Genomic DNA, 22,284 nt, shown 5'->3' with positions numbered 1-22,284 from the left:
CCAGGCGCCCCTGGGTGCTCTTTAATTTAAACTCTTAATTTCCCAGTAAAATCAAGTGTGTTGGAATCGTGGGCATTAAATATTCTTTTAAAATAGCTTCTTTCTTTATTCCCCTGCTGAAGTTTGTATAAAAGTGCTTATAATGAATTTAAAGTGCTTAAGAGAGTGGCTAAACACAGCTAGCATTCAAGAAGTTCTAGCTATTAGTTTTCTTGTAAAGAAAACAGTATCTTAATATAAAAATTCACAAAGTTAATGGGCCCAGTTATAATAGACAATAATTTTGATCTCAAAAAGAAAGCACAATCAAAAATGAAAGAAAAAGAGCAATTAGGATTACAAAAGGCATCAGAATAACCAAGATACATGTTAGGGTGTATTTTTTAAATCTAATAATATAGTCCTATAGTTCCTGAATAAATTCTGTAGTGAACAGTGCTAATTACTCTTCCTTGTTCACAGTGCCACCTTGAGGAGAAAGAAGTTTCCTTAATTTAGCCCAAATGCATTCTTACTGGATTGAGCTAGGTCAAGTACCTAAAGATCAGGCATACTATAGAAAATGTATGCTTTAGTTTAATTGATTATCATAAGAATGTCTACTCTGATTCTTTCTACCTGGCTGTGTTCAATGCAGAAGACCAATCTGTGAGCTTTTAAATCTTGATGTGGGAAATTTAAAAATTGATTAGAAATGAATGCATAGGATTTCTTTCTAATTTATTTTCTTTTGGAACACCATACTTAGATCATAATATATAAACCAGGCAATTCTTGCATTATCACCAAGAGATTTAACAGTTTCCCTTGATATTTTGTTCCTTTAACCAGTTTCAGAAGGAAATATTCCATATTGCCTTAAAAACTAGAATTAAGCAATTACTTCTAGTACTTAAAATGGTACTCAGTCCATGAATACTTGGTTGAAGAACCTGAATAAATTGTTGAAGAAGCTGAAGTAGGTCAGATTAACAACCTGAGAGAGGAAAAGGGGGAGAGCTACTAGAACTCCTTGAAGTGTTTAGGGCTGCACTAATATGGTAGCCACTAGCTATTGAGGACTTGAAATGCAGATAATAGGAATTGAGATGTGCTATTAGTGGAGAACATACACGACATTTTGAATCAATACAAAAAATTGTAAGTATTTCATTTTTATATGGATTACATGTGGAAATGATATTTTGTATATATTAGGTTAAATAAAATATATTATTTAGATTAATCTCACCTAGTTATTTTTACTTTTTAAAATATGTCTACTAGAAAGTTTAAAATTATATATATGGCTTATATTATATTTCTACTGGGCAGTGCTTTGTAGGGCATAGAAATTAGTGTGGTAGCAGTACTCATGACAAATTTACTGAGCACATACCATATGCCTGGCACATACTAAGGGCTGATAAGAAACCTTTCAGGTAAAGTTCCATGATCACTTGTGTTTTCACCTGGAAATCAAAACCAAGAGGTCAAATAATTTCCCCAGATATCACAGCTAGTTAATGGAAGAGGGGATATTCAAATTAAATTTGTATGGCCTCCATACAAAAAAAGGGCCCACGTTCTTAAATATCTACACTACACTACCTCCTGGAATAATCTTTACCTGAAATAATAGAAATCAGAGCAATGCAGAGAAGGTAGAGATTTTAATTCAAACTTTCAGTTCTGTAGCAGGGGGAAAATGAGGATAAGAGAAGTTAAGTCACTCCAAGATCTCTTGCAGTAGAATCACATATAGTTTACTACCTGATTTGGGGTGGGGTAAATTATGATAAATCTTAATTGTTAAAAGAACAGGGTGCTATGAGAGCAAATAACTAGGGGGTAATATGGCCTGGAAAGTTAAAAAAGGAAGTAATGTTTGATTTCAGTTCTGGAATAAGAGCAGAAATTAACTAGATCAAGGAGGAGGAGCAATAGGAAGACCAAAAGACAGTTGACTCTTGAACAACATGGGTTTAAACTACATGGATTCACTTATACACAGATTTTTTTTCTATAAATACAGTATAGTACTGTATTTTCCTCATGATTTTCTTAACATTTTCTCTTTAGCTTACTTTATTATAAGAATATAGTGTATCATACATATAGCATACAAAATATGCATTGATCAACTGTTGATGGTATTGGTAAGGCTTCTGGTCAACAGTAGTCTATTAGTAGTTGAGTTTTGGGGGAATCAAAGTTATATGTAGATTTTCGACCATGTTGGGGGCTAGCACCTCTTAAGCCCTGCATTGTTCAAGGGTCAACTATATACACAGATCTCAAGGTGAAGGAGTATGGCTTCTTTAAAGAAAAGTCTTTATAAGAAGAAGGTGAAGAGGCGGGTGGGTCCAGGTAAGGCTAGAGGGAAAGGCCAAGGCCAGATCATTTGGGGAATTTTAGGCTTTATGAAGGTTCTGGTTAATGACGTGGCCGAGTTCATACAACTAGTAAATGTTTCCATTAAGATTCCAAAACTAAGTCTTCTGGCTCCAAGGTCTGTGATCTTTTCACAACTCTATGCTACAAAGGAGCAAAAAGACAAAAGGGAACATATTTTGTGTCATTCTGACTTTAAAGAAGATAATAAAATTCAATAACAATAAAATTGGATTAGGAGCAGAAACTCTAACATTTGTCTCTGACCCAGCAGTCTTTGTCTTCTACCAGCATCTATGAACCAGCAAGAGACTAACTTTCTAGACTGTAAATAGGATAAAAATCAAACCCAGACCTAAAAGGTTGTATCTAAATTACCAGTGGCCCCTGGAAAACTTGGAAAAAAGGTGTAAGAACAAGCAATCTTAAGATAGGTAAGAAGGAACAAATACTGATTTTTAAAAGAGATTTTTGAAAATTTATTTGAGAGTAAGAGAGAGAGAGAGAGATAACAGGAGCAAGGGGAGAGAGAGAGAGAGAGAGAGAGAGAGAGAGAGAGAGAGAAGCAGGCTTCCCACTGAGCAGGGAGTCTCATGTGGGGCTTGATCCCAGGACCCTGGGATCATGACCTGAGCCGAAGGCAGACGCTTAATGGGCTGCGCCACCCAGGTACCCCCTGATTTTTAAATTAGTCAACTTTTTGCATGGGTTTATCTAAACTGCCCCTCCAACTCTTCACCCTCTGCCTTTATAAAAAGAAGCCCTGGTTTTAGGGCTTAAGGCTCCAAACTGCCCTTTGGTGGTATTCTGCTTCCTTTTATGTTCAGCTCTAGAAAGCTAACTTCTCATGTACTGGTGGGAACTGTTCCAGGGGGCTTCAGGATGGCTGTGATGGTGATGGGATGAATGGCTCTGATTTCAGGCAGAGTTTCCCAGTTGGGGGGTACCAAGTGGAGGTCACTTTGGTGGGCAATTTGTGAACTGTATGATGCAGAGGTGAGAAATATGTTAGCATTCCCTCAGGCTACTCTCTCCTCATTTTGCAATCAGACTATTTGTGGGAAGGAGTAACTTGGCAAAATCACATGGTAAATGAATGGCAGAGTGGAATTCACCACTCCAGTTCTATTCCACTTCTCTAGAACTATCCTCAAGTCATAGCAATTATGTGGTACTGACTTACCAAGCTCAAATCTGGGGAATAAACAATAATTCAATTCATTTACAATTGTAGATTATATATCTATATATAATATAGATATATTATAGATATATATTATAGACATATACAATATATACAGATATATTGTGTGTGTATGTATATATATATATATATATATATATATATATATATAACTGTCTAGAGTAGGATCACTTCCATTTCAGGGGTAAGACTTTCTGGACTTAAGCTTAAGTCATAAATCAAGAAGTTGCTTGGTGAGCAGAATTGGAACACATTTAAATGTGTATTCTCTAGTGACATAACCATCAAACTAGAGTAGCTATATGGATTCCCCTTGATTTAGTGTGTTACTATTTAGAGAACTGGATTGAAGTTTAGAATTTGTTCACTTATGTAATCTTTCTTGAACACCTACTATGTGTCAGGCGCCTACTGTGTATGGGCTCTGGACCTAAGGATGCTAGCCTCTGGACAAGTGCTTTATAGAGACATATTTATTATCCAAATACTCTTAAATTAGTCATCTAAGTGCCATCACTTCATCTCAAAGGAAATAATTTATACTTTAAGGGTTTTATATTATCTCTCTTGATCCTCATCATAAATCAGTATAGAAGATACTAATTATCATATTTTACAGGAGACTTAAAGGGATGAAATAACACGTTTCAAGTTAAACAATTAGCAAATGGCAGCCTAGGAAGACCCAGATCTACTCTACTCCAATCACCTTCACTTTCCACTACATTCTTTTACTCATAATTTTCTTACAATTGGGTATTTCACCTTCTAAGGACAGCCATATTAAGGTCTTTCTTTTGTGACTCTATAATCCTAGTTCCATGATTTGGGAAAGGTCCTAATCTCAGATATCAAATATGAACTATGTATAAAGCTAAAAGCATAAATGTGTAAAGCACTGAGCCGTTCTCTGGAGGACACAGAGATGAAAAAGACAAGATCCTTATATTCTTGGAGCTTCCAATATACTTAACACAAATATAAAATCTAGAATTAAGCTGACTAAAGATACAAACAAAATGTTATGGGAACATAGAGAAAAGAAAAAATTACAATTCGGGAGATTTGAGAAGGGTTTTGGAACAGGGAACTGAAATTTCAAGGGTAAGATTGCTAGAAGACAGGAAAAATATCCTCAAAAGTGAGGTAGCCTGTGGGGGGGTACCTCTCTGGGCTCAGTTGTTAGAGCATGAGCCCCACATTGGGTGTAGAGATTCCTTAAAAACAAACAAACAAACAACAAAAAGTGAGGTAGCCTGAGGGCAGGAGAGTGCTGGGCATCATCCACATTATGGGGAACAGAAGATACTGGTGGTATTGTGGCAGATGATGCAAGAAAGGTAGAAGTTAAACTGTAGAAGTCTTGTATGTGAGCTAGAAAGTTTGGAACTTAATTCTGTGTGTAAGGAAGATCCTTGCAGGGATTTGAGCAGGCAGAAATACAATCAGCTAACGATACTGCACATAGCCTTTTACAGCTTTATTACTGGATCTTCACTGCTTTACATGGTGCATGGAACTTGCTCTGTGCAAATAAACATGTTAAATGAATGGATTCAAGGGGAATAGACTAGATATTGGATTATCAATTAGGTTACTGAAATAGTTCAAGAAGAGGGCAGATGTGCAGAGGTGAAAATGACTGTCACTGATATCTGGGTTTGGGCTTATGGGAAGAGAAAGTCTTAAAGGAGGAAGACTTTGACCCTGTTCCACCAGGGAGACGGGGATATTGGGAATAGGGTGAAAACATGGTTTGGGGAGAATAGGAATAAGGAAAGATTCTCAATTCTGTTTTGGATTGTGTTGTGTTTGAAGTGCTGGTAAGAAAGATATCTAGTAAAAGGATTTCCAAACATTCATGAGCCTTTATTTCTTTGAGGGGGCACCATGTTCATATGCCTGACTTCATCCATGGTTTTATACAGATTTGTAATGATTTCAGTTTGATATTTTCCTTACATTCCTTAAAATCGTGGGGAAGTATCTTAGCATCCTGTGCAAGAGCTACCCTAAGCAGCAAGAGAAGGGAAAAATGCATTAAAGCAGCTAAATAGTTGAAGGTGAAGTGATCTTCTGATTTCATGCTTTAAGCTGGGCAAATTTTACCCTTCATCTTGGGTAAAATGGATGGAGAAATATGTTATTTTTAAAATTTTTTTAAGAGAAATATATTTTAAAACATTTTTTTTTAAAGATTTTATTTATTTATTTGACACAGAGAGAGAGAGACACAGCGAGAGAGGGAACACAAGCAGGGGGAGTGGGAGAGGGACAAGCAGGCTTCCCAACGAGCAGGGAGCCCGATATGGGGCTCGATCCCAGGACCCTGGGATCATGACCTGAGCCGAAGGCAGACGCCTAACGACTGAGCCACCCAGGCGCCCCTAAGAGAAATATATTTTAAAGAAATATATTTTAAAAGACAGACCCTGTATTTAGAAACCAGGTAGTAATGGAAAAATATGCATGTACATAAACTACTTATAACAAGTCAATGTAACCGGAGGTGAGGTGGTGTTTTATTGACTACTCTTCCGATTGAGGCTTTTACTTGCTAGAACCTTTACAAGTTGTCTTTCGAGTCCTGCTGATAGTCTGAATTATAAGGAATTCATCCATTCCTTCCCATGAGCTATTTTGAGCTATATATTCTGGGGGGCAGACATGCTCAGACAGTTCATCAGTCCAGAACACAATGGTCTCCTTCCCTTTCTTTCCCCAAACTTCGGGGCTAACGTCCCGACTCTCCCACAGCCGATACCCCGAGATCTCTTCTGCACCCGGTCTTCCCCGCCGCACGTGGGCTGGAGCCGTATCGGCCCCGCCAGGAGCGGCGCTTTCCCAGCTCCTGCCCGGCGGGCACGTGCGCCAGGGGCGGTTACAGCGCACAGCAACGGTCCCTTTCGTCCAGCAGGCGGGCGCCGGAGCCAGGGCGGCGGGCGCGGGCGGTGGGGCGCGAGCCCGGGGCGGGCCGGTGCGCGCCAGGCGGGGGCGCGAGCCCACGGGAGACGCTGCGCTCCGAGCCGCGTGAGAACCGACAGTTGGCGGGGGGATGCGGAAGCTCTCCGGCTTGCAACTGAATGCGGTGAAGGAGAAAAAGCAAGTTGCAAAACGCTAAGTGCAGCGAGATCGCATTTACGTAGGAAGATCCACAGCGCCCAACTCTGAGGACACACTATGTAAATGCATTGGAAATGGTCTGACGATGCTCTGGGGAAAGGAGTAAGCTGGGAGGGCGGATGAAGGGAGCTGACTTTGTACATGGCGTATTTTTTTTTTTTTAAGATTTTATTTATTTATTCATGAGAGACAGAGAGAGAGGCAGAGGGAGAAGCAGGCTCCCAAGGAGCAGGGAGCCCGATGCGGGACTCGATCCCAGGACGCTGGGATCATGACCCGAGCCGAAGGCAGACGCTTAACCATCTGAGCCACCCAGGCGCCCTGTACATGGTGTATTTTTGAGATACGTAACATTATTATTCAGAAAAAGTGATCATGTAACTGAAAAAAAATCTGCATTTGGGAGGCTTGGATACCTCTCGCTTCCCATCCGTAGGGACCTGCTCAGACTCTCAGAGCACCGTCAAGACAGGAATCAAGAAAAGTGTTCTCACGTTCGCCTGTTCTCCCTTCTCCCTGCTTCTCCTCTCGTCCCCCTCACCTTACAGCAAATCCGTCGAATTGGCCTTGGCCTGGGCGGAGGGCTCTTCCTCACAGCCCTTGTCCTTATCACAGATCTGCCTGCAAAACCCGCTCACAAAGAGGAAACATTTTGAAGATAGTAAATTACTCACAGGCACATAAACCTACACATTAACATTATTCCTAAACCGTATTTGATAAAAACTAAGATAAAATGTTTACAGGATATTTCTATTTCGTCCCAAACAGTTGTGCCATAATGTTTCTATTCATATGACCACATGATATTTAGTTAATATATGTTTTTCATTTTTAAGTTTTATTTTGACATAATTTGACTTAGAAAAATGGTACAAAAATGGTACAAATAATTCCATTATGTCCTTCATACAGCTTCCCGAGATGTTAACACTGAATACAACTATAGCACAATGATTATAAGTATGAAATAAGCATTACTACTACTCTGCAGTCAAATGCTCTACCCCTGAGCTATACCCCCGCATTACTACTACTCTGTTAACTAATCTATAGATAATATTCAAGTATCTACAATTATCCAACAAATCTCCTTTTCCCCCACCCTGGTCCAGGATTCAATCCAGGATCTCACAATGCATTTGTCATGTTTAGATATATACTTCTGATCTGTGATAGTTTCTCTGTTTTTCTTTGTCATGATGACACTTTTGAAGAGTACTACTGGCCATTTATTTTTGTGAATGTCCTTTAATTTGGTTTGTTTAGCACTTTCTCATTATTAAATTCAGGTTATGCAGTTTTTTGTTTGGTTTTTTGGCAAAGATATCACAGAATTTATGTTGTGCCCTTCCCAGTGCATCATATCAGGAGGCACAGGATGTCAATATGTCATTAATGGTGAGGTTAATTTATTACTTGGTTGAGGTGGTGGCTGCCAGGTTTGTCCAATGAAAAGTTGTGATTTTCCTTTTTGTATTGGATCATAGGAGGCAAACACCCTCATCATATGTACACCAGTTTTACTATTCATGATCCTTGACTGCAACCGTTTGCCAATGGTGATTTTTCTATTTCCTTCATTCCTGTTAAATTTCAATATGGATATTTAAATGCACAATAACTTTTAAAAAGACAATAGTTGGCTTTCACTTTTCTGTTTTAACCTAGGGAAAAAAAGGCATTTGGAGGCGGTGTGATATGCTATGGAATTAGCAGCTAAAACGGAATTTATGAGTGTATTACAGATAATTAAATTCGAAAAGAGTATTTCACCTATTCTTAGTACTTGTAGGGAGATGAATTCTAAAATCACAGTTTACATGGGTTTCCAAGTTCATTAATTGAATTGGTTTTTATTACTTCTGTGTTTGTGCCCATTCTCATAAATGGCACATGTAAAATGATACTTAGAAGTAGAACAAAAAGTCTTCCATATTATTTCCAATATGCTGCTAATTTTAGCTGGCATTTGCAAAATTGATCTTTAAATTAACAATACATTTGACTCTCAGCCAATATTTCACGTTATTTAGCCTCAATGTTTGCTGAAAGGATTTACTGGAAATTGAATGCACTACAAGGAAGGTAAAATTCTTGTGGGTGAAACTTACAGATCTTTCTTTCTTTCTTTTTTTTTTTTTTAAAGATTTTATTTATTTATCTGACAGAGAAAGACAGCAAGAGAGGGAACACAAGCAGGGGGAGTGGGAGAGGGAGAAGCAGGCTTCCCGCCGAGCAGGGAGCTCGATGCGGGGCTCGATGCGGGGCTCGATGCGGGGCTCGATCCCAGAACCCTGGGATCATGACCTGAGCTGAAGGCAGACGCTTAACGACTGAGCCACCCAGGCGCCCCAAAACTTACAGATCTTTCAATCCATGGGTTTTTTGGCTATCAAGCATTTTGATAAATCTCATTTGTTACCCTGTGCAGCATTTTCCCTAACCTTTATCACTGCAGATGGAAAACTGGTTCAAGATTGGGTCTCAGCCTTGATGTCAATTTTCTTTGCTTTCAGTAAGAAGGAAACAGGAGAGTGAGTTTAGTTAGTTAGTTTTTTTTTTTTTTTTTTTAAATCATTGACCCTTTTGAGTATCTGATGTCTACGAATTCTTTCACCAGGAAAATGCCCAAACCCACATGTTGCATTAAAGCAAAAACAATCCAGTGTCAAATGGGGGAAGGGAGGGAGGAGGTTACTGGGAGGGAAAAGCTGGTTGCCAGTCTTTCAGAGGTTTCCCAGAGAGTTTGCCCTCCTGCCATATGGCACAGCCAGCCTCCCGTGGCAGCTCAGGTGGGGCTGCTAAGGCTGAACAGCCCATCTGGCTCCTTGTCATTTCCCTTTAACTCCCTCCCTTAACCCCCAATATCATCCTCTCCTTTATGACTTAGCCCCCAGTCTGCTCAGCTTTCCTGCTGGCTCTGCACTCCTCCTGAGGTGCTCCCTGTCACCAGCGCTCACTGACTCTTTCATCTCGCTCACTAACCTCTTGTTGGGGAAGATAGCTCGGAAGCTCAAGCGGGAGAACCTGACCACTTTCAAATGGCTACAGCGGAGAGGAACTTACTGAATCAATGTGATCGCTCCCCCTTCTCATTAGCACAGAAATCTGGCCACGTTTTCCTGCCTATTTGAAAAATGGAGCAAGAGCTGATGAACACATTGGGGGAACACGTCTAAAATCAGTGGTTTACACAAACGGTGAACATTACCAATGGAGAGTAGGCCCCGTTATAACGAACGAAGCTTCCCCCCTCCCCCCGCCTTGAAAATGGAAAAAACGTGAACTCACAGAACCCGCTTCTTCGCCCGCCAACCCTCTCATCTCTTGCTGGTGCGACAGCCCTCGGCGCCTGGCCCAGATCCGGCCCGCCACTGCTCGCGGCAAAGCTTGGCGCTTCTGTGCGCGCCTCCGCGGACAAAGAGCAGGGGGCGGCGGGGCGGGGAGGCCAGCCGGGAGGTGGAGGCGGGCGGCCGGGCGCGCTGGGGGGAATCCCTCCCGGCCTCTGACGTCACCGCAGCGCTGGCCAATGAGAAGCGGGACTGGGGGATTCCCGCTCCGGATGCCGCCCCGCCGGCTTTTTAAACAGTACCCTGGGGAATGCCGTCTAGGGGCAGTGGGAGGAATGGGGGAAATGGAAGTTAAGGGTGAAAAATGATGGTGGGGGGGGGCGGGGTGAGACTCTAGAGGTTTGACGATTAGGCGTCAAGATCGGCTTAGACCTGAGGGGAAAACCAGAGCCGATCGAGGGGAGGCCAATCTCCAGGTAGCGGGAAGTCCTCCGGAGATGGAGTGGAAACTGGAGCGCACCGCCCGGAGGAGGGTCCGGACAGAAGAAGAGATGATGTGGGTGAGTGACGTCCTTTTGTTTCCCAGGGGTTTCTCGTCGAAGGCGCTAGGACCAAGATGTAGCACAAAACTCTAAACCCTGATGCTGCATTTTGAGATGTGTAATTTAGTTGTATTCTGGAGGTGCCTGCTTGCTAAAGAAAAAGAGTAAATGCAGTTGGACAAGCTGAGGACCTAGAAACATTCCACGTAACATTATGATTTTTAAAAATAGTTTTTCTCGGGGCGCCTGGGTGGCTCAGTCGTTAAGCGGCTGCCTTTGGTTCAGGTCATGATCCCAGGGCCCTGGGATCGAATCCCACATCAGGCTCCCTCCTCCGCAGGAGGCCTGCTTCTCCCTCTCCCACTCCCCCTGCTTGTGTTCCCTCTCTCGATGTGTCTCTTTCTGTCAAATAAATAAATTTAAAAAATCTTAAAAAAATAAAAATAAAAATAGTTTTTCTCTCCATATGTTTTTTATATTTTCGAAGGAGAATGTCATGCGGGTGCTCGCCAAAGACCTGAAGCAGAAGAGAAGTCCAGGTTCTCCCAGGGTGAGCGTCTGGTGCTTGCTTTAGTTCTCTTAATTCTGATCTTGAACAAGATAATTCTTCCTAAAGAAGGTATTTGTTGGAAGTATGGCCTGGTATGAGGATATGAAAATTAAAAAAATCAATCTCTTAAGATATCATTAACTACAGAGTCTAACTATACACTCCCCTCACCCCCCATTTCTGTAAGAAATTGAAGATCCCTGACAATGGTAATAATTTGTATATCACTGGTGCTTTCTAGTTTTGGCCTCAACAGAAAAGGATGAAGCATGGATGTGTCAGGTAGGCAGTGCATTGCTAGCTGGCTGTTAGAATTTTATTTTAACAGTGGCTGGTTGCATTTGCCACTGTTACATTTAAAAGCTTGCCCCACCCCCCCAAAAAGAAATGGAAATGGTGCCATCTTGTGGACAATAGGAGAAGTGGCATAATCGATGGTCTGTCCTTTCGGTTAGCAGTTTGAAGTTGATCCAATGTAGTACTTTTTCTCCTTGAAAGTCTGAAGCCAAAGGCCAGAGCTACTCTTGTAATCAGTGTAAAGAGAAAACAAATCTAGATGAGTTTTTCTTTTTTCCCACATAAACAGCCCTCATATGCTTTAAATCTCTCATAATCACCCTTCACCTTGCCCTCTCTCTCGAAATTGTTCTTATTCCTTTAGACTTTACTCATGGATTCTATTTTCAAACCCATCAATATTTTTTCTTAATCTTCTTTAAATTTTTCAATATTTCAGTGGTGACACAATAAACACAGAATGGCCCTTTCGGAATGCAATGACTAATGTTATTTATAGTGGGAGACAATGAGTGACAATTTTAAGTCCTTAAACTCCCTAAATACTTTAATATTGATTTTTCCCCTCCAAAATAGCAGCAGTTTTGTTTTTTGCCCAGCTTATGTATTGCCATGACTACTCCTAAATATTTTGCTGTCTAATACAGACAACTGGTCTTTGGATCAGTAAATAGAAGTAATTGGAAAAGCTACAGTTAAGTGTAACTTTTGTTAATTCGCATATACCGTGATACCATATTTTGATATCCAAGCATTTACTTTAAAATAGCTAAGTGCAAGTATTCTGAAAGTTTTCCTTTTTAAGTTTTTTTTTTTTTAAAGATTTTATTTATTTATTTTAGAGAGAGAGAATGAGAGACAGAGAGCATGAGAGGGAGGAGGGTCAGAGGGAGAAGCAGACTCCCTGCCGAGCAGGGAGCCTGATGCGGGACTCGATTCCGGGACTCCAGGATCATGACCTGAGCCGAAGGCAGTCGCTTAACCAACTAAGCCACCCAGGCGCCCCCTTTTTAAGTTTTTGAGGAGATTTAAAAATAATGTTTTTATATTTTATGACAGTTTTGGAGGAACAAGTTTTGTTTAAAGTTTTCTTTTATGTGACTATTAAGATTACAGTTCTGCCACTGTTTCACACTGCAAATGTAGCTTCAGTGACGTCACGAGCCATTACAAGCTGCAGTGACCTGAGTCAGGTAGGCAGTGTATTGTTAGCTGGCTGCTTTGGGTCAATTTGGCAGCCACAACTACCCTGCCACTTGCTTCTGGATAAATTCTTCTCATTAACAAGCTGCACTAGTTACCTGTGTGTGATGGGTTGGCAGTGTATTGTTAGCTGGTTGAATGTATGAATGGCATCAGCTAACATACAACTGCTATCTTATTGCATATACAATGGACATCAGCGTATAATTAGTTCTGTAGTTAGTGTGTGTGTGTGTGTGTGTGCATGCATGTGTTTATTTTTTGCTATGAACCAGGGCACTAGTTACCGTAATATTTGTAATTGCTATTCTGTTACTCAATAATAATACAATACACAGCTTTATAAATGGTGAAGAAACCAATACAATTAATTCTTAAAAAATTTCCCAGCTAATGTTTTTGGAGGCCTGGGTACACAGTATGAAAGTATTTGTGAAATTATATATTTATTTTTAATACAAAATTTAGGATACAATGACAATGTGAAATGGAAAGCTTAAAATGTTTCTCTAAGTTTTCAACTAAATCTTTAGTATTCTCTCTAATCAGTTTCTTAATATGACATTAGAGCAGGTCTCTATAACCATGTGTATGTACCAGCTGAAAGGAGAATTGAGGTAACTTTCAAGATGAGACAGTCAACTCAAACATTTTCACTTGCAATATCAAGAAAATTGGAACTTTTGGGGGTGGGGATGGGGTTGAATCATTTGGAGGATTTGCCTCAATTATTCACTTCATTTTCTGTGAAGTCACAGACTCATAAAATATTTGGAGGACAGCATGAGATTTAGCGTGTGAAGTGGGAAGAATTGACTGTACAATATGCTTTTAAATGTATTCTGATTCCTTTGGAGGCCATTTTGGTCCATGCAACAGTGTCAGGTACGTGCTGGGTCCCAGACGTACAGTGACATACATGTCCTCATGTGGACATTTGCAGCAGGTTCATGGAACTGACTTTGGTGGTGTGGCCCATTAGTTATATTCTAAGTGAGATGTGAGAAATATATTACCGTTTACTGTACTGAACTATAAATTATTGATATAACAATTTTTATTCTTACCTTATTTAAGTTTAAACATTTAAACCATGGGAGATAGATGCCTATAATTCGGTTCTTTATGCATTTTGCTACTTTCATGTCTCATTCTCTTTTCACTGTTGCCCATTATCATTCTATTTCCAGAATTTTTTTGTTTAAGGATCCCTTCCGTGTAGATACTGTTTTCATCTTGTTTTTTTCTTAAAAGGTTAAATTTCAATGTGTTATTTTTTATGGAAAGTCTCTGACATGTTGATAAAAATAAAACCTACTTAATTTAGAAGGCTTGGCCTTTGTATTTTAATTTTTTTAAATTAAAGAACAAGACATAAAATGCCAACATTTATACTCAATAAACAATACATATTTAAAGCTCTTCTTCCTTTCCATATTATTGAGATGATGAGAAAGGAGGGAAAGAATGGAATGCAATAAAGAGAAATTAAGATCAGTGTTTCCATAGGAGTAAGAGGGAAAGAGAGAGATCCACACTTGGGACTTCAAAGCTACTCTTCATTCATTCCCCCCAAGTGTTAACAGATCAGCAAGAGGAAGGAAGAGAAGAGTGGGGAACAGTGTGGTGTGTTAGTTTCTAGGTGTGACAGTTAAATTAGAATTTTATTATTCCATGGGAAAGATGAAATCCAGGTAAGGAATAAACATGGACCAAGTGTCCCCATATTGTTTACACGCAGACATACCATTTTTCTTTCAAAGAAACACCATGAATGAACACAGTATTTTATACAGGGACCACTGAGGACTTTTAAGCTTGTTAAGGTCACCTTCTGAAACAGTTAGTGTGTTGAAACACACAAAAAACAGTTTTTGTTTTTCTTCTGAGGCTTTGTCTACATTTCTTTCTTTTTACTCTAGTATTTTCCTACTTGAGGTTACCTGTAGACAATCCAGTTAAGTCATTATATTTTACTGTGATTATATAGCATATTGTTAGCATATTTCAGTAACTGTACATCCACATTTTCATATAACCTACCTAAACAGTATATTTATAATAAAAATAAATAATATACAGTAAGTTTTCACTCTAGATTTTTTCTCTTTGGGGATCCTTATGGTAACCTAATCAAGTCTGATTTTTAAGAATTTTGGTGTCCTGGAGCCCACTTATAGTGGTTTGTGAGAACTGATTGTTAGATTTTCCGAAATTCGGCATGCCAGATATTAAACCATTGGTAGATGGAAGTTGGCCATGTGGGAGCATTTATACCATGGAAATTGGCAAGTGCTGCAAATTGGGACCCCTCCTCCAGAGAGGTGATGGTTATTTATCAGCCACCTCTGGGTAGATGCCATATATACCATAATTACTAGGAATCATATGCATATTATGGATGCGCTATAATTATCAAGCATTTTCAAAAATGAAGTCTGACTCTCAGGGTGTATCTCAGGCAAATTCATATTTATTCCAGTCTCCAACACTGCGGCTATATGTGCCATGAGATGAAGATTAGGAGTTAGAATGAAGGACTCCTTCCCACGTTCTGGATAAACCAAACTTCAAGCCAATGAATTACCACACTGAAGTGCATTTGATTTTGTCCCTTCATCATAAGGGCAACTGAATGCCCTCCGATGTGACAGTGATGCCAGCTACTTTCTGTCATACTCCTCAGCTGACACAGCAGTCCATGTCTCAGGCTTTTGGATGCCAAGACAGGGAAGATATGTTCAATTCAAGAAAGCTACAATTTTTTCCTCTGTATGTGCATACCTGGTGGAATTCACATAAGACATTGGAGTTACGGGCAGCAGGACATCAGCAAATGGCTCCATACCCTCTTTTAGCACAGAGAGCCTAGTTGTGACAGAATCTTGGACACACACTTTCCAATCCCCAGCTGCCTTCCCTGCATACCCAAAGGCCAAGGGGAGAGAATCAAGCACTGACCGTAGTGGAGACTGTAGGTTGAATAAAGCGACCAGGATTGGAGATCTATAACCGAGAACCCACTTTATATGGCTTTGGAGGACTAGTGACTTTGGGCAGGAGGGACATCTCAACTGCATTCACCAGGACAGTGCTGGTCGGTCCCCATGCAGCTCCATCACCAACTGACAGTGGGGAGTCTGCGTGGCCTGTGTAGGGCTGCCGTATACACTTCCGCTCATACCCCTAATGTGAGCACATAAAACTCTGTAGCAGGCCTGCGGCACTTGTCCTAAGTGGGGGTATATGGCAAGAGTGCTCTGGGAGCAACACTTGGAGAGTTTGCCCTGAACAAAAGTTTGCTTAGAGGCTCAGAATTCAAACTGCTTCTGTGCTCTTGGGGCAAAATTGCAAAGGACAGATAGGCTTGTGCGGGGGCTTCTATTCAAAAACAATTCAGATGGGTACTGATTCTGTTCCTGATCACTGAAGACACCTTGCTAAGCATGGTCCTTGACTCATAGAGCTGGAAGGGGCTCTTTGTTCAGTCCGACCTCAATTTATGGGTGAGCAAATCTAAAAGTAGTCAAGTGACTTGCCCAAAGTCATACGGCTGGTGAGGGGTACAAGCAGGTTTGCTGACACAGTCACCTGCCACTCTTGAAGCTATCCTTGTAAATCTTCTTGACCTCTAATAGAAACTGTACCCCCAACTGTGGGTGGTTGGACATATACTTTGAAAGAGAAGGTGTTCGGGGAAATTTTTCTGCTTTGTCCAAGAACTTTAAACACTTACACAGAACTACATATGAGGTGGCATTACTGATTTCACCATATAAAACCATCCTCACTTGCATTAATCAGGTCAGAATTTGGCAGCCAACTCATGGCTTTTGAGATTGGGTCTTCCTTCTTAGCCAAATTTTACAGGATTGCCTTTTCCCTTTTTTTTTCTTTTGCCCTAGTCTTCCTCTTGACTTCATGAAATGAATATCTATTTCGTGGGGCAATAATTAGCCTTCACCAAATTGGCAGGTTGCTTTGTTAGCCAATAATTACAAGACTGACAAAACATAAAGGTTATGACTTCGGGAGAAAGAGCATGTTGTGACTCTATCGAAGGGTTCAGTGACTGCTGATGTTTAAGGCTGGTGTGACTGCAAACCGCCCCCGTTTACATTCAGACCTTTGATGAGTCTGAGTTGATTCTTACTATTTCAGCTATCAGAATGATGTGGCATGGAATTCTTTCCACATGGCTCGTCTAGCCTGACTATATGAGCAACCAAAATTAATATATCAAGACTTGAGCTAAATCACCAAACACTCCCTTTTTCTTACACTTAGGATTTTCATTCAGAAATAAAGACTGTATTTCAACTACTAATATTCTATTTATGAAATTTGAGTTGCTTCTGGAAAATAATAGAGAAATACTGAAAGTGATGAAGGCTTTTTCAAATGTTAGGATAGTGTCATTTATCAGTGACTATTTGGGCAGATATAATAAAACATACTATGAACCTGTACTTAAAAAAAACAAAACCAAAAAAACCTAAAGAAACAAAATCCTGTACATGAAACAGAAGTATATAGGGATTTGAATCTCTCTATTTCACATTTTTCAATGTTTATTTTGTATTTTATTACATAAAAATAGCCATTTATAGTTAGTTACTCCCAAAATTTCAGTCATATACAGTGTCTTGAATTCAAACAGTGGTCTAGTGTGTTGGCATTTCCATCAAGTACAATCCTGGAAAATGTTAAGGTGAACAACAGGATATTAAAGCACATTGGTGACTCTGTATTCTGAATTACTTAGTGTGGTCAGATGAAATATTTAATATATTGTATTTTGATTCTTTAGCTACTCTTTATTTTTGCTTTAGGTAACATCTCTGACCTGGGGACATTCATTACCACTCACTGGCAACGTATCCTAAAAACAAAACACCCCATCCTTCAGGGCCACATTTAATTGTCAGAGTCTTTAAGATGAGACACCCTCCCCCGCCCCCACGCCCCACCGGACATGTCTATATTCGGACTACTGCATCTGAATGACTCACTGCCATGTTCACAGGTCCTCTTTCTTTCTTATGATCATTTGTCTAATCAGAGCTGCTATCTCAGGCCTGATGACTTCAATGGGTTCCTCTGGCCTCCAGGACTTCACAACTTGGCCCTCAGGGTTGACCAGATACTTCCAGAAATTCCACCTCGGTTCCTTCTTTGAAGAATCTAAAATACCAGAATATATTTTCATGAGCGTAATTTTATTCTTTTGCTAAGATAGTCATTTCTATTAGTATCTGTGTGACAACTTTAGAATCAAATTCTAGGAATGTCAAAAACAAAACAAAAAACAAAACACCCAAACAAAGCAAAACTCAAGCTTTGAGTAACCATATTTCTGTATATTTGGTGACTTCACTGATGATTCTACTGATCGGGAATCACGAAACAAAGGGTTCATTTTGGATCTTTGATCTAAACAACAAAAAATTTACCTTTTCACTCAAAACTTTGTTTCCTAACATTTTAAAAGATAAAATGATGTTCTAATGGTCCTTGGTAATGGCATGTATGGAATTCTTTTCATATTAAATGTTATCTATGGTTTTAATATTGTTACATGTTATGTAGACAAAAATGGAAAGGAATTCTTTATCATATTTTTTAAGTGTTTATTTAATTTCAGTTAACATATAATGTTAAATCATATTACTTTGAGAAATTATGCTGTCCTTTTGATACATCTTAATTTATGTAAGAAATGTAGATTTTTTTTCCACTTACACTATCCAGAATTGATGTGCATTATTGACTAACATGAGAAAAAAATATAAATAACTTGTCTACTATGTACCTAGTAATCTGTGCTCATTGCTCTAAATGGATCCTTTCATTTAATCTTTACAGCAACCCTGTGAGGTGGGTATTATTATTAACCCCATTTTGTAGTTGAGAAAAATGGAGTCCTAGACTCGAGGTCTCACGGCTAGTGAGCGGTAGGACCAGGACTGATACACAGACCTTCCTACTCCTGTGGACAAGCAAACAGATTTTAGGAGGATGATGACAAATTCGTTTTTGTATAGGAGGGGATTCAGGTGTAAGTGGGACATCCAGTCAGAGGAGGCCGCTGAATATATGGCTTTGGAGCTGAGGAGAGAGAACTCACTCAAGGAAAGGGGATAGAATAAGAAGAGCGCCAGTGGATTGTGGCAGGATCCTGAGGATCAGCGAGTTAAGGGTTGATGGAAAGGAGGAACCTGAAAGGAAGAAAGAGGGGGCCAGAGTGGCAATGTCACTGGTAACCTGTGAGGTTCAGGAGATCCTGGCAAGAAGCCAGACGCAGTGATCTAAGAAGGGAACTGAGACAGGGAAACAGATAACAAGTGTTAACTATTCTTTCAGAAATAGTGATTAAGTAGGTAGAAGGAACACACTGCCTAGAGATTTAAGGTGTGCAATACTTTGCTTTGTGCTGAGAAAAAGAGCCAACGAGAGAGCATAGGTTAAAAATAAGAAATAAAAGGTAGCCTGATTACTTAAATGTGTTTTACTTTGTGCACCATGCCAAGCAGTTAAATTTATTTCATTATTAGAGAAAAATATTTCTGATTAGAGCAAACATCAGTGACTCAGTGTGAGCATCATACTACTACATTAAAGCCATCTTAAAATCATTTTGAAAAGTTGTTCCCCCCCCCCCCCCGTTTTTAAAAGATTTTATTTATTTGACAGAGAGAGACACAGTGAGAGAGGGAACACAAGCAGAGGGAGTGGGAGAGGGAGAAGCAGGCTTCCCGCCGAGCAGGGAGCCCGATGTGGGGCTCGATCCCAGGAGCCTGGGATCATGACCTGAGCCGAAGGCAGGCGTCTTAACGACTGAGCCACCCAGGTGCCCTGATCTCAGAGTCTTTGTCTCTGGAGCTTCACCTAACTTCAGTGCCACCTTAAATCACTGTGACTTTTTTTGATTACATGGGGTAGGTGGAGTTTCAGGAGCTTTTTTTAGTGATAAAGGGGAAGAACTTAGGAGCTATGATGCCCATATACTTGGCTGCTAGAATTGAAAATGATTACAAGGACATGTGCTCTGGCTTTTCTTTCCTCAGTGTATCCTGGAAATAAAAGGAATGAAGACATCACTCTGGTTGCTATGCAGGGTATTAAGCATTATATTAATTTTCCCTAGAAACTAAATATAATGTTTTTAAAAGATTCCGATTTCACACTTAAATTTTATAGAACATCATTAGCCGACTTACTGGACTGGAAGCTTGATTGTCTGACTGAGGGCCATAGTTTTATCCAAACTCAAATTATCTTTGAAAATAGGACTGAGGATATCATCTGCATAAGTCAGATGAGAGGACATTAGCTGAATATCTTTTAGAATAGTGTTTGGCATGGTGTAAGCAGCGTATAAATACTTTACTTTTACTATTAATACACTTAATCCTCCAAACAATCTTAGGAAGTAGGTACTATTGATAGTCTCATTTCACAAATGAGGAAGGCACAGAGGAGTTAAGTCACGTACCTGAAGCCACACAGCAAAAGCAACAGAGCAGGGGTTTGAAGCCAGAGACTGGAGCTAAAACCTATGCCCTTAGTCACTATATCTCACTACAGTTATGCTAACCGGCCCTGGAAAATATTTTATTTTTTTTAAAGATTTTATTTATCTGACAGAAAGACAGAGAGAGAGAGAGAGCACAAGTAGGCAGAGCGGCAGGCAGAGGGAGAGGGAAAAGGCTCTCGCTGAGCAGGGAGCTTGGCGCAGGGGCTCGATCCCAGGATCCTGGGATCATGACCTGAGCCGAAGGCAGCAGCTTAACTGACTGAGCCATCCAGGCGTGCCCTCCTGGAAAATCTTTAAACAGATTTCTGTAGCTAGCCTAATTTTAGAAATAGCCTAATATCACCCTCCTCCAAAAAAATCCTTATATTCTGTTTTGAATTTTAGCAAAAGCCTGGTAAACCAAGATATCATTCATCCTTGAAGATAATATCTCAGACAAGTAAGGCAACATAAAATTAACCACAAAGATCTGTCTAACTGATAATGCCTAGCAATATTCATGAGACATGGATAGCTTTAGTAATGGAGAGGGACATTTCCCCAAGAGCTATTTTGTGAAGCTATTTTGTGAAGATAGCCGTGACCACACTTCAAGTAAATTCTTCAGGAAAATGATCACAAGGAATAAAATACATTGGAGTAGACTCATTTTGCCATTCAAGAAGTTAAAACATTGATTTCAGGGAAGCATAACTTCTAGAAAATTACAAGAGATGAGATTCTGGCTCTTTGATAGTTTTATCAAGCTTTCCCACTAAGACATTTCAAATGAAATAGAAGACTATGGTCCTGGTCTCTTTGTTTTAAACATGAAAAGCAATTAAAAACATTAAATTGGCGAGGCAAGGTAGATATTTACCAACAAGAAATCTAAATGCAGGGTCTGCTTCAGATCCTAGGATCTTAATCTTGTGGAAGATGGGGAATGTCACTCCGTAGTTATTTCTTGCAAAAGATACTACTTCCTTGCTTGGGCGGGGCTCCGATTCTCCGAACTGATTGCATGGAAAGGCCAAGACGCTGAAGTGAAATGGTCCAAACTCTTTGTGCAGTTCCTGCAGTGCTAAGTAATTTCTGTCTGTGAGTTGGCAGTCACTAGCCACGTTTACAACTAGCGCAACCTCCCGGAAAAAGAAAAAAAAAATCCAACCGGAAAGTGAAGCAAAGAAAAGATTAAAAAAGAATTCTGCAAGTAGTTAAAATCCTAAACCATTTTGAAGCAGATAGTTATTTCATATTTTTAGACCTACCCAATTTTACTGAAAATCATAACCTGGACGCGTGAATTAAGACTCTGAAAGATCACCACCATTAAAAAAAAGCATCAGATACAACAGTTTGTTTTTAAATAAAAGATGATAAGAACATCGATAAGTGCTTTTTAATGTTGCTAGATTATGGAATTAGTATTTCTTAATGTCTCCATATTCCCATTACTAACTAAGAATTTCCTAAACAACTTAAAGTATTAATTCAGCACGCCTCTGAAGACAGGACAGTCAGAGTTTGTCAATTAGAAGCAGATACACTATGAGAACTCTGATGGCGAGATACACTAATAACATTACTTTGAAGACTAAATTATAACTTACGACCCTTTAACAATGAAAAATTGAGTCCATTAAACAGAGAACATGAACAAACAATAGAAAAAAAAATCAGAAGATGCAACTTACTTTGCCTTTAAACTTTTCCAGAGAAACTGTTCTTCCTTTTGCATCTTTCACTTCAAAGGTATAAAAGCTGTTGATTTTAGGTTTTAGGAATTTTAGTTGTAGAAGAAATAGCATTACTGTGCATAGAACCATAGACAGTAAAACTGCAAATACCTTTGCTTTCGACCCTGAACATCTTAAAGGGTACGCTGTAAGAGGCTCCATTTTGGATGATTCTAGAGGGAAGTCTCAGCAGGCTGGAATTTGAGGAGGAGCTGAAACTTGACACTGGCTCAGTTTAACGGAAAACCAAGAAGGACAGACTAGCTTCTTTCCCTGCTAAGGAATAGAAAGACCCTTCTCAGATGGGGAAAGGAGTGAAACTCCTGGATAAAATAAAGAGTGCTAAAGAATATCAATGTATTTATGATGCCCATTGCAATCTTTGCTAGAAAAATCAGGACTTTTTTGATAGTTCTTTAACATTCTCCTGACAAAATATTTCAC

The 22,284-nt window shown here is 39.7% G+C and overlaps 2 protein-coding genes across 4 annotated transcripts in view; one reads left to right on the top strand and one right to left on the bottom strand.

Annotated features, from left to right (window-relative positions):
* Positions 1–8,036: 8,036 nt before the first annotated feature.
* Positions 8,037–22,060, bottom strand: GPX8 (glutathione peroxidase 8 (putative)). 3 transcript variants are annotated; one of them, XM_054512007.2, is made up of 4 exons: positions 21,799–22,030; positions 20,982–21,243; positions 17,598–17,769; positions 8,037–11,174 (listed from the first exon to the last, which is right to left on the bottom strand). In XM_054512007.2, exons 1-3 carry the CDS (start codon positions 22,000–22,002, stop codon positions 17,606–17,608), a joined length of 630 nt encoding a protein of 209 aa, XP_054367982.1. In that variant the 5' UTR covers positions 22,003–22,030; the 3' UTR covers positions 8,037–11,174; positions 17,598–17,605. The 3 variants fall into 3 exon arrangements, with proteins under 3 accessions (XP_054367982.1, XP_064452198.1, XP_045750854.1); XM_064596128.1 differs by lacking the exon at positions 8,037–11,174 and having other exon boundaries at positions 17,135–17,769; positions 21,952–22,060; XM_045894898.3 differs by lacking the exon at positions 8,037–11,174 and having other exon boundaries at positions 17,135–17,769; positions 21,799–22,029.
* The window catches only part of CDC20B (cell division cycle 20B), a 44,064-nt gene continuing 32,218 nt past the window's right edge, over positions 10,439–22,284 (top strand). The window contains exons 1-2 of the mRNA XM_045889632.2: positions 10,439–10,553; positions 11,023–11,085. Of these exons, the coding sequence (XP_045745588.1) occupies positions 10,491–10,553; positions 11,023–11,085 (126 nt within the window). The 5' untranslated portion in view covers positions 10,439–10,490. The remainder of the gene's footprint in view (positions 10,554–11,022; positions 11,086–22,284) is intronic.

Source organism: Mirounga angustirostris, unplaced genomic scaffold (assembly GCF_029215605.1).
Source record: "Mirounga angustirostris isolate CCGP_5_RB_7025 unplaced genomic scaffold, mMirAng1.0.hap1 SCAF_7, whole genome shotgun sequence".
Taxonomy (NCBI): Eukaryota; Metazoa; Chordata; class Mammalia; order Carnivora; family Phocidae; genus Mirounga; species Mirounga angustirostris.
The sequence above is the reverse complement of the archived record's forward strand: the minus strand, read 5'-3'. Positions and strand labels throughout refer to the sequence as shown.

Excerpts from the sequence above, each read along its gene's own strand:
- GPX8 (XM_054512007.2), bottom strand. The coding sequence starts at position 22,002 with ATGGAGCCTCTTACAGCGTACCCTTTAAGATGTTCAGGGTCGAAAGCA. Across the intron at positions 21,244-21,798 it reads TGGAAAAGTTTAAAGGCAAA|GTTGCGCTAGTTGTAAACGT; the intron begins GTAAGTTGCATC and ends TTTTTCCGGGAG. Across the intron at positions 17,770-20,981 it reads TGCATTTAGATTTCTTGTTG|ATTCTTCAAAGAAGGAACCG; the intron begins GTAAATATCTAC and ends CTGGTATTTTAG.